Raw genomic sequence first — 12,536 nt, forward strand, 5'->3', positions numbered from 1 at the left:
CATTTTGAATAATATTGCATGAGTTCCTTGTTTTTCAATGCAGCATAGTATTCCATTGTGTGACTATACCACAGCCTCTCTATCCATTCGTTTGTTGATGGTCAAAGACCATCTTGAGAAGACAAAAGTAAAGTGTTAAAATGAAATGTACGAAGAGTTAGTTAGAAAACTAAAAGAGAAGAAAACACTTGGCATTTATCAGAACTGAAGAACAAATCAAGACTTGTATTGTAAAACTGAAGGATTCTATGGACAAAATCTTGAATACAGGAAACATCAAAAGAAGATGAATACAGAGTAACCGTACCAAAAGGAATTGATCAACACTGAACCGTTACAGGAAGTAGCATATGATCAAAGTCAACAGTTCTGAAGGAAGAAATCCAAGTTGCACTGAAGGCATTGGCAAATAGTAAGGCCCCAGAAATTGATGGAATACTAAATTGAGTTGTTTAAGGAAAAAATGCAAACTTGGATGTGCCTTCCAGTCTTTGCCAACAAATAGGAAGAAAGTTCCCTGACCAACTGATGAGAAGAGATCCAGATTTGTCCCCCTTCCCCAAAAAGGTAATGCAGCAGACTGTAGACATGATCAAACAATGTATGACAGTAATCTGGAACAAGGGTTGCATTCAGGGTGAATTGAGGAGGGAGTCAGGAGGAAGGGAAGAAAATGTTAAACAGTGGAAAAAATATTATAAAAAAAATTAAAACAAGCAAAAAGTAATATAAAGTACAAAGATGGGAGAAAGACATCAAACAATATCTGTAATCTCACGTGCAGTTCTATTTATTATTATACTGGCTTATTTGCACAGATTTAATACATTCTTTTTCACATAGGAACTTTCCCATTTCCTTCACCACCCCCTCCCAGCCCATCAAATTGTACAACCCTGTGATTAACACACACACACACACACACTTGCCACCCATCCTCACCCTCTGCTCCCACCCTACCCTCCCCTTCTTGGATCCTCATATGCATTCTGCAATGATGGTTTTGTACAGTATTTGTCCTTATGGGGGCAGAGTTAGTTCACTCAGCATAATGTTCTTCCCAGGATAGGTAGTAATTTACAAAATCATTGCTCCTGGATCGTGTAATATTCCATTGTGTGAATGTGTCATAATTTCTCAATCCATTTGTTTGTGGTTGGACAATCTGGGCTGTTTACGTGTTCTTATGATGGTGAATAAATGCTGCTGTGAACATTGGTGTGCAAGTGTCCATTTGTACCTCAGTTTTCATTTTCTCAGGGTATATTCCAAGCAGTGAAATAGCTGGGTCATAGGGAATTTCTATATTCAACTTTTTGAGGAAGTACTAAATTGCCTTCCAGAATGGTTGTACCATTTTACGATCCCACCAACAGTGTATTAAGAGTTCCTGTCTTGCCACATCCTCTCCAGCATATTACTTGCTTCCCTGTTAAGCTTTGCCACTGTTACTGGAGTAAGATGGTATCTCATAGTGGCTTTGATCTGCATCTCTCTTTCGTGCCAGTGATTTGGAGCATTTCTTCATGTTTCTGTTGGCCATTTGAATATCTTCCTCTGTTAAAGTTCTTTCCATGGTTTTTGCCCATTTTGTAACTGAGTTATTGGTCTTTTTCTTGTGGAGGCCCAGGAATATTCTATAAACTTTCATTATGAGACTCTTGTCTGAACTGTTATTGCCAAGTCTTTGTTCCCAGTCAGTAGGTTTTCTTTTCACCCTCTTGGGAAAAGTTTCGATGCACACATGAACTTAATCTTTAGAAGGTCCCATTCATCAATTTTTATCCTCTTCCAATTGTGCATTTCTGGCTTTATTTGGCAGTCTCTTTATACTATAGACTTTCTAAGCTTGATCCCCGTTTGTCTCTTATGAACTCTTATGGATTTGGGCTTTACTCCCAGGTTTCTCATTTACCTTGAGGTGATTTTTGTGTATGATGTAAGATGTAGATCCTGTTTCAACCTTCTGCAGGTCCAGTTTTGCCCCCATCATTTGTTGAAGAGGTTGTCATTTCCTCATGTAATAGGTTTTGTTTCCTTGTCGAATATCAGTTCACCATAGAGAGCCAGATCTATTTCAAGATTCTCAATTCTGTTCCATTGATCTGTGTGCCTGTCATTATACCAGTACCATGCTGTTTTGGTTACTGCCACTGTATAGCAAGTTTTGAGGTCAGGGAGTGCTATGCCTCGCACTTCATTTTTGTTTCTCAGAAGTGTTTTTCTTATCCAGAGTTTCTTGCCTCTCCAAGTAAACTTGACAGTTTCCTTTTCAATCTCCATGGAACATGTAGATTGCTTTCAGTAAGATTGTCATTTTCACAATATTGTATCTTCCTATCCATGAATAGGGCACATTTTTCCATTTTGTTAGTTCTTTTATTGTGTCTTGTAGAAATGTTCTGTAGTTTTATTTGTACAGGTCTTTAATATCTCGAGTTAGATTCACTCCCAAGTATCTTAATTTTGATCAACTATTGTAAATGGTAATGCTTTCTTGGTTTCCTTCTCTGAGTTATTACTGTAAAGTAATCCCACTGATTTTATTTCCTTCTCTTGTCATATTGCCTTCGCAAGCACTTTCAATACAATATTGAATAGAAGTGGTGACAGTGGACGTCTTTGTCTGGTCCCTGTTCCCAAGGAAAATGCTTTTAGTCTTTTTCCGTTGAGAATGGTGTTGGCTCTTGGTTTTGCTTTTCACTATGTTGATGAAATTTCCTTCTATCAAAGCAATTAAATTCTTACTGAAGATTAAAATGACTAGTACATCAGCAGGGAAATGCCAGAATTTCAAGCTAGATTCTCAAGTGGCATGAAAATTCTTTGCTAAGTCAGATGGGCCTTGACTGAAAGCACATTTTAGCAGAAAGATGTTTACTTGTGTTTAATTGAGTCTGGATCAAATAAAATTATGGATAGCCTTGAGAATGGGAATTCCAAAACACTTAATTGTGCTTATGTTAAACATATACATTAAAAAAAAAAAACAAAACACATATAGACCAAGAAGCAGTTGTCTGAACAGAACAAAGGACTACTACATTGTTTAAAATTGGAAAAGGTATGTGTCAGGATTGTATCCTTTCTCCATATATAATCACTCTGTATGCTGAGCAAATACTGTAAGAAACTGGACTTTATGAAGAAAAATGTGGCATCAGGATTTGAGGAAAACTAATCAAAAACTTGTGTGACAAAAAAAAACAAACTTGTGTGACTCATATGACAAAACTTACTTGAAGTAAGTGAAGGCTTGAAGCACTTGCTGCAGAGAATCAAAGATTACAGCATTCAATGTGAGTTACTTAAAATCAAGAAAACAGATAATAGGCAATGTTATGATAGATGGAGAAAAGATTGATGTTGTCAGATATTTCATTTTACTTGGATCCACAATCAACACCCATGTTAACAGCAGCTAAGATATCAAAAGTCATTTTTGCTTTGGAAAAATCTGCTGTAAAGGACCCATCAAAAGGGCTAAAGAGCAAGGATGTTATTGTCAAGACCAGGGTGTGTCTGACCCAAGCCAATGTATTTTCATTTGTTTCCTGTCCGTCTCAAAGTTAGACAGTAAATAAGGAAGGCTGAAGAAGAATCTGTGCCTTTGCATTGTTGGGGGAATGTATTGAACATCAAAAGAACAAAAACAAGTATGTCTTAAAGGAAGTCCAGCCAGCCTGCTCTTCAGAGGCAGGGATGGTTAAACCTGTCTCATTTACTTTGGGCTTATTTTCAGGAAGAATAAGTCTTTGGAGAGACATCATACTGGGAAAGGGAGAGAGGGTCAATGAAAGAGAGGAGACACCTCCAGAAGCTGAACTGACTCCGTGATTACAACAATGGCCTCAAGTACAGTAGAGATCATGAGGATGATGCAGCATAGGACAAGACTCAGGTCTGATGTGCATGGTGTCGATCCTGTGACACTTAACAACCACAAATTAAATACCTGTTATAAGTTAATGATATATTACTCTATTTGCTTAACAACTACAAATTAATATATTGTCGCAAATGATGGCTATAGCGGGGGAAAATGTGTTTCTAAGCATGGTCGTCAATTTAAAAATGTGCAGCAATGTGTTAAAAGACTTTATAAGTTAATGAAATAGAAAAATAAAACTAATTGACTAAAGTCTTGACTAGGAAAAAAACTAAGTACTAGAAATAGACAACAGATATTTCACTTTGTACTAAGATTCTCATCAATGCAGTGAGTCAAGGGTGGGGGAAAGCAACAGGTTAAGTTTTTTGAGGAGGCAAAATCAGATTTCTGAAATTGATGCAGTCTTATTTTTCTGAAATGATTCTTTCTTTTCAAGATGTATTTCATTCTTACAGAAGTTGTTTCCATTATTTTCTCTCTTTGTTAGGTATAAGTGTTCTAGCAGAGTGTCTAGACTGTCCTGAATTGAAAGCTACTGCAGATGATTTCATTCATCAGCATTTTACTGAAGTTTACAAAACTGATGAGTTTCTACAACTTGATGTTAAGCGAGTAACACACCTCCTCAACCAGGATACTCTGACTGTGAGAGCAGAGGATCAGGTGACTACATTACCTTTCTTTATTTTCCTCAGTAAAAATGTTGCTGACTTCTGACACCTCATGTTTGGGTACATGATAAGGAAAAAAGTCATGTTAGGAGAAAATATGTTTTGTAGACCAGATAGGGAATTCCAAAATCAGTATTATAGGAAGAGTAAGCCTTGGGTGCTTAGAAGGATTGAAAGTTTGGGAAAGAGGCCACTTGGTAGGATCAGAACTATTTTGTATCATGGTAGGCCAAGTAATACCTCCTCCAAAGGAGGGTTTCCGTATCCTAGTCCCTAGAACCTGTGAATGAATGTTGCATGATGGAAGGGACTTACAGGTGTGTTTTAGTTAAGGATCTTGAGATGAAGAGATAATCTGGTTGGGCATGGTATAATGTGAATGCGGAATGTAGAAGAATCAGTCTCAGTATGAGACAGACTACTTTGAAGGTGGAAGAAGGAATCACAAGGCCAGGAGTACTAGAAGCTGCAAAAGTCAAAGGAATGCATTCTCCTCTAGAACCTCCAGAGGAAGACAGCCTGATGACATTTTTCTTTAAGCACAGTGAGTCCCTAACTTCCAGAACCATCAGATTATCAGTCTGTGTAATTGTATATCACTAAATGTGATATTTTGTTACAGCAGCAATAGGAAGAAAGTACTTGTTTTTCTTTGCTATCCATCCCAACATATGGTAATCCCATTGTGTAGAGTAGAACTGTGCCAGTAGGCTTCCCAAGATTATTACCTTGCAGAAGCAGATCACAAGGTCTGTATCCCAAGGTACCTGGTTATTTGCAGACCACTAACTTTTCAACTATAGCCTAGCACTGTTTGCGCTATCAGAAATTACTGCCGCTACTATAAGACTTTATATGTAAATTACTCTTGTTATAAAGATAAAATATTTCTAAGCCAGGTCCATTTTGTCCAGTCTTCTTCATGACTCAAGAGTGTCACTTTGAAAGTTGATACATTGGAAATGAAAGTTTCTGCAAGGGCAGAAAGATAAAACTCCATTCACTAATCAAAATTAGTTGGCTTATGTGCCGTATGGAAAGAAAAAAATCCCAGTTTTATGTGGGAAAAAACCTAAACAACTCTCCTTGTGCCTGGTGGTCCAAGTAGCATAAATGGGGAAAAGTCATGTTGGTAGCAGGTGCCCTTGATAAAATACAATGAGATTGATACTTCACCATTGCAGTCTTCCTTCCAAAAAATTCTAGTCTTTATCTAATCATGAGAAAAATGCCAGACAAATCCAAGTTCAAGGATATGCTGCAAGCACTGTCAAGTTTACCAACAATAAGGAAAATCCAAGGCATTGTCACATTCTAAAGGATCCTGATAACAAAAATGTAATTTGGTCTCCTAGATGGACCTCTGTGATAAAACTTGTTTAGGTCAAAAATACTGTGAAAAAAGTCATAGTGGTGGCCGCAGTGGCAGCAGTAACCATCTTGTCAGTTTGACCCTAGTGACAGAACTACCCTAAAGGTTTCCCAGGCTATAATCTTTTAGGGAGCAGATTGCCATTTCATTCTCCTGCAGAGCCACTGAGTAAATCTGAACTACCAACCTGTCTTTTAGTGCTTTACCAATGCACCACCACTGGTACCTTGAAAGAAGTGTGGACTTTAATTAATTGTCAACATTATCTGATTAGTTGTAATATATTAATGTCTTAACAACTGGATGCAAGGTGTGCTAGTTTTTCTGCTATTTTTGCATCTTTATTGTTAGGTGCATTGAGTCAGTCCTGATTCGTAGCAACAGAACAAAACCATCCAAGGTCCTGTGCTGTCTTCACAATCCTTGTTATGATTGAATCCATCGTTGCAGCCACCATGTGGTTCCATTTTACTAAGGGTCCTATTCCAACCCTCTGCTTTTCCTAACATGATGTGCCTCTCCAGGGACTGATTGCTCCAGATAGTATGTTCAGTAAGTGAAATGAAGCCTCACCATCCTTGCTTCTAAGGAACATTCTTTACATCTTTCACAACAGATTTTGTTCCTTCTTCTAATAGTATATAGTATATTTAATATATTTTACTAAAACCATAGTTAAAGTTCACCAATTCTGTTTCCGTCTTTCTTATTCCCCATCCAGCTTTCATATTCATATGTTGCTGCGGTTAGGTGCCACCAAGGTGACTATGACTCATAGAGACCCTATGCACAACAAATCTGAATCTTTCCCTAGCCTGTGCCTTCTGCACAGAATCTGCCGTACTCAAGCCCATTGTCGTAGTCACTGTGATGGTCTGTATCCTGGAGGGTCTCCCTCTCTTTTATTGACCTTCCACCTTTCCCAGCCTGATGTCCTTTTCCAAGGATTGGCTCCCCCTGACAACATGCCCAAACTTTGTGAAATGACTTACTATGCATCTACAGAGCACTCTGGTTGCATTCCCTTTAAGACACATTTTCTTGGCGGTTCATGGGATGTTCAACTCAATGGCATCGATTCTTTGGTCTTCCTTATGCATTGTCTAACTTTCATAGATACATGAAGTAATTGAAAAGATGATAACTTGAACCACATACACCTCAGTCTTTAAACTGACATCCTTACTCATGAGCACTTTTTAAAAAAGGTTTAGACAGCAGATTTCCTTAATACTACATGTCTTTTTATTTATTGACTACTATTATCATGTTGTTTATGGATCCAAATAAAATTATGTTATTAACAACTCAGTCTTTTCTCCATCTATTATGATGTTGTTTATTGGTCCATTGGTGATAGAAAACACTCAGGCTTGGGATCAGGGACAACTTAGTCTTAAAAGTGACATTTTTGCTTTGTAATACTGTAAAGAGTTCTTTTGTGGCAGAGGGCCTTGACACAGTTACAGTGCTGTGATTTCTTGACTGTTTTTTCCATGAGTAATGACTGGAACCTTTGATCCATTTATCATAACGTTGCTTATTGATCGACTTAAAAAGATTTTTGTTTATATTAAGGTGTAAGCTATACTGTAGACTATAATATTTTCTCTTAACAAGTGCTTCAGATCTTCACTTTCAGTAAGCAAGGTGTGTCATCTGCGTACTGTAGGTTCTTAATGAATCTTCCTCCAATCCTGATGCTATATTCTTCTTTTTACAGCCCACATTCTCAGATTATTTGCTTAGCATACAAATTAAATTCACTTTAACACCCCCATGATACATCTTCAAGGATATGAACATGTACGGCTAAACACAATTAATAACAGTGCATCTAAATTCCAAAATCAATCTCCATAATAGTCTGTGTGTTTCCTACTGCCAAAGGGGCCCTTTAGAGTAGTGAGAGAAGATATTCACCCTGAAACCCACAGCGTCCCTTTTCAGCAGGAAGTAGCTAAGAGAATACGCCATCCCCTTTTCCTTATGAATCAGGGTGAAGTCTCTCTCAGGGAAGAGTGATAGGGAATGGCAAAGGACACACTGACAAAGAAGATTAATCAGAACTGACTTTGACAAGCACTGTGGCAATTGGACAATTAAAACAGACATTCGGATGGCGGGGGAAGAAGAACGAACTGGGGAGGAGGGTAGAGAGAATGGTGCAGCAATGAAGGAATGAAAACCCAAAATCCCTGTAAATGTTCATTAAAACTAATAAAATTTAATAATAAAAAGAAAAGGACCAAAAAAACCAACAAATTAAATTCACTTTCACTCACTGCCTGCAAGTTGATTTCGATTCTGATTCTGAGTGACCCCTGCTTCTGATTTCCAAGGATGTAGATGTTAATGGAAGAAGACAGTCCATTTTTCTCCCCTGAAGAGTGTTTGGTGCATTTGAACCATAAGACTGTGGGCTACACCTCTAGACTAATAACTAGATAATGCTTTGACATATGCTTTTCCTAGTTTTAAACCACACAATATCCCTTTGTTCATTTTGAATGAAAGGCTTATGTACAGATTCTGCATGAACACAATTTTGAGTATGCTAGAATTTTCATTCCTCACAGTGTTATCCATCCTTTGTATGTTCCATGAAGTCAGACGCCTTTATGTATTCAAAAAAGCACAGCTAAACATCTTTCTGTTATTCTTTGTTTTCGGCCAAGATCCATCCGATGTCAGCAGTGTTTCATTCTGAACCTAACTTGAATTTTTGGCAGTTTCTTGTCAAGGCTTGCCATAAATGCTGTTTTCATTATAATCTGTAAAATCACTTGAGTGCAATATTAATAATGATGTCTCATAATTTCCACATTTTTTTTCACATTTCTTTGGAATGAACACAGTTGGTTGACAAAGCAGCTGTCTTCCAAACTTCTTGGAACTGTAGTGACTACTTTCAATGTTGCATCTATTTGTTGAACCATTTCAATTGGTATACCATCAATTCTTTGTATATGTAGTTCATTGTAGGGGGTTTATTCTGTTTCTTTTTCTGGGATTATTTTTGTTGGTTTTGTCTTTGGTTTTTGCCAGTGCCTTCAGTGTACCTAGAACTTCTTCCATCTATTATATCTGGATGGATAGATAGATAGATAGATAGATAGATAGATAGATAGATAGATAGATAGATAGATAGATGATAGATAGATAGATATAGATTATATATATCTCCAAAATTCTGTTTCTTGAGATAAAAAAATTTACGTTCATCTTGATTCAGTGTGTTTTTCTTAATGCTGCTTCCGTCTGAAGGAGCATCCTTCCATAAGCCTTGCTTTTCCTCCTGTGGGCTGACAGAACAGTGGAGCAGCCAACACACAAAGCTATTGTTTGTGCATGGCTGAAGACCGTGATGATTTTATAACATCCTGGGCATTTCACATCCATGAAATAGGAATTTGGGCTCTGCATCAGGCACTTTTTCTTGTGTTTCCTCTTCTCTTCTGGAGACGAGGCATGTTCTTCTTTTCTGTAAGAGGCATATTGGCATGCGGAGGTCACCGCTGGAAAGCTGTTCTCTCTCTCTTTTTTTTTTTTAATTGTGATTTTTAACAACAGTTTATAGAGAACTTGGATTTCCATTCATTCATTGTTGCACATTTTCCTCCCTACCCATCCTCCCAGTTCACTTTTCTCTTTGAAAAAAAATTATTTCATTGTTGTATAGTTTCCTCCCCCGACCCCAGTGCACTTGACTGTGCAGCTCTTATTCTGGACTGTTGTCATGCAAGTCATGTCTAATCATATTTCCCTTATAAACAGTTGTCTCTCTCATCTGTTTCAATACAGTATGTAATTTATCCTATCTTTCTCAGTCTCCCCCTACCCCAATTTAAGTCCCGTTTGACAGCAGTGGCACCATGTAGTATTTGTCCTTTTGTGACTGAGGTATTTCACTCAGCATAATGTCCTCTAGGGTCACCCATTTTGTATACTATTTTATGAGTTCCTTGTTTTTCAATGCAGCATAGTATTCCATTGTGTGAATATACTACAGCTTCTCTATCTATTCATTTGTTGATAGGTACTTGGGTTGTTTCCAACTCCTTGCTATTGTGAACAAAGGTGAGATAAACATGGATGTACATATATCTGCTTGAGTGGCGGTTATGGTTTCTTTGGGGTATAGTCCCAGTAGTGGGATTTCTGGGTCAAATGGTGTTTCTATTTGCAACTTTTTGAGAGAGTGCCATACATCCTTTCATAGTGGTTGCACCATTTTACACTCCCACCAACAGTGAATAAGAGTTCCAGTTTCTCCACAACCTCACCAGCATTTGTTGTGTACTGTTCTGTTAAATTTTGCTGTTCTTACTGGAGTGAGATGATATCTCATAGTTGTTTCAAATGTATTCTTGGGATGGCTTTTAAATTAGATGGGATGTATGTAAGACCATACACTTAATTTTCTTCATTCTCAACTTGGACTTGAATATCAGCAATTGATAATCAGTTCCACAATTAGCCCCTGGCCTTTTTGTCACTGATACTGATCTCATTGCCTTTTTTCCCCTATAAAATCAGTTCGATTCTTGAGTATTAGTCCGTGTGTGTGTGTTTGGGTGCCAGCAAATCAGCTGTGGTTCGTGGTGATTCTTGGAATAACACATCTGAAACTTGCCCTATCCTTCACCGTCCTCCAGTCTCTACCATGCCCAGGCCCATTATGGCAGTCCGTTTTGTTGAGGATCTTCCTCTCCCTTGCTGACCCCTCTACCTTCCCCAGCACAATGTCCTTTTTCAAGGGCTGATGCCTTCAGATAACATGCCAGGTATGTGAGACTTAAGTTTCACCGTGTTCTAAGAGCACCTCACCCTAGTTGTACATCCTCTAAAATGAACTTTTTGTCCTTTCAGCAGTCCGTGGTACTATGCTATCAAAAAGCAAGGGTATCAGGGGTTTTTTCTGGCTTACTTATTTTCCATCCACATGCACAGTCGCCATTTTGTTGTTTTTAAAAGATGCATACAGTGAATAACTCATTGGTCATAATTATCACCAAGGTCCTGTTTTCCTTGTTTCCAGCTTTTGCACTCCAATCTCAAATGAGTATCAGTGCATATTGATTGCATATTTGATCCATTTCAGACTGTAGTAGTTGGTAACAATCTTTCATTTCTTCATCTTTGCTATTAGTGGTTGGTACATAAATTTGAATAGTTGGATTAGTCTTTCTTGACTTGTTCCTTCTGTCTTGGTGGCTTCCACAAAGCCCAGTGGGTCATCAGTAACTATTGGAGTTACCCTCGAAAATTCAGCCACGAGTTAGCTCTTTTGCAGCTGTGAATAGATTCCGTGTATTTAGGGATGAAAGCAAGTATTTGAAGAAATTTCAAGTAAGTGGTTCTTTATTAGATTCTCTCCCTTCAGTATGTGTATAAACAGAAGTAATTGGAAATGTTGCTGCCCTCGGTGGATTATACTGTGCTGTTTTTTCCCTTAGGTTTATGATGCTGCAGTCAGGTGGTTGAAATATGATGAACCTAATCGCCAGCCGTTTATGGTTGATATTCTTGCTAAAGTCCGATTTCCTCTTATATCAAAGAATTTTTTAAGTAAAACAGTACAAGCTGAACCACTTATTCAAGACAATCCTGAATGCCTTAAGATGGTAATAAGTAAGTCAATTTAATATTCTTTTATAAGCTTGGTCATGTAGCCAATGTCTCATGAACTTAAAACCATTTAAAATGTGTCATACTTGGCAGCTAAAAAGAAATTCAGGCTTTGCTCTTATTAGGTACTTTGCTTTTTGGGCCTTAGCTGTGTATTTTTAAGGACCTTAACCTAAGCACTCCCTATTTAATAAGGATGTATGTGAAAGAAGGTTTAAATCACTTATGCAAGCAACTCGATGGCACATAACAACAACAACATGCTTTCTCTACTTTTATGTGTAATGATTGTCATTGTACTATGATTATATTTTCTTTGTTCATCAGTAATTTTCAATTCTTGTGGATTGTTTGTTTTTTTTTCTTTCTTTCTTTTTTGGTAGCTTCATTGTTTTCCTTTCCTTGGTTTTTCTTGACTTGGCAAACTAAATCCCAAAGCTCAACTCTTCTGTGAAATACTACTTTGTATAATTACCCATACAATTAAGTGATTTGTTGCTTTATCCTTGGAAAATGGAGCTTTCCCCTGCTTATGTAAGTGTGGATCATTTGCTCTTTTGGCCTGAAACATAGGTGCTGTGCTGGGATTTCCCTTTCATCATCCTGAGACAGCCTGTCATCTGTCTCTTAGACTTGATATATTGTCTTCCTGGATGGAGGCCTTTTCTTTCCTTAATTTATCCTATTTGGTGAAACAGATACTCTAAAACTTTCTGAGAGAGAGCATATAATTAGTAAATATTTGGAGATTTGACAAATGTCATATCTTACTGTAAAACAATGAAAGAGTTAAAGTATTGAATCCTTTTCCGTTAGAATCTTAAACATATTTGTGGCTCCATTTTCTTCATGCTTTCAGTGTTGCTTATGAAAAGTCTGATACTAAGCTTTTCCATTTCTTTTTATGTGGCTTTTTTTTAAAGAAGAAAATTCTCTCTGGAAGATTTTAAGTTCCAAATAATGTACAAGT

The 12,536-nt window shown here is 37.5% G+C and overlaps 1 protein-coding gene across 3 annotated transcripts in view; it reads left to right on the forward strand.

The window, feature by feature from the left end:
• KLHL7 (kelch-like family member 7) overlaps positions 1-12,536 on the forward strand; it is an 81,562-nt gene that overhangs the window by 29,421 nt on the left and 39,605 nt on the right. For all 3 annotated transcript variants that reach the window (XM_006880293.1, XM_006880291.1, XM_006880292.1), the window contains 2 exons: positions 4,380-4,555; positions 11,395-11,569. In XM_006880293.1, the coding sequence (XP_006880355.1) occupies positions 4,380-4,555; positions 11,395-11,569 (351 nt within the window). The remainder of the gene's footprint in view (positions 1-4,379; positions 4,556-11,394; positions 11,570-12,536) is intronic.

The sequence above is a fragment of the Elephantulus edwardii genome, unplaced genomic scaffold (assembly GCF_000299155.1).
Source record: "Elephantulus edwardii isolate Elephantulus edwardi_28Jun2011 unplaced genomic scaffold, EleEdw1.0 scaffold00007, whole genome shotgun sequence".
NCBI lineage: Eukaryota > Metazoa > Chordata > Mammalia > Macroscelidea > Macroscelididae > Elephantulus > Elephantulus edwardii.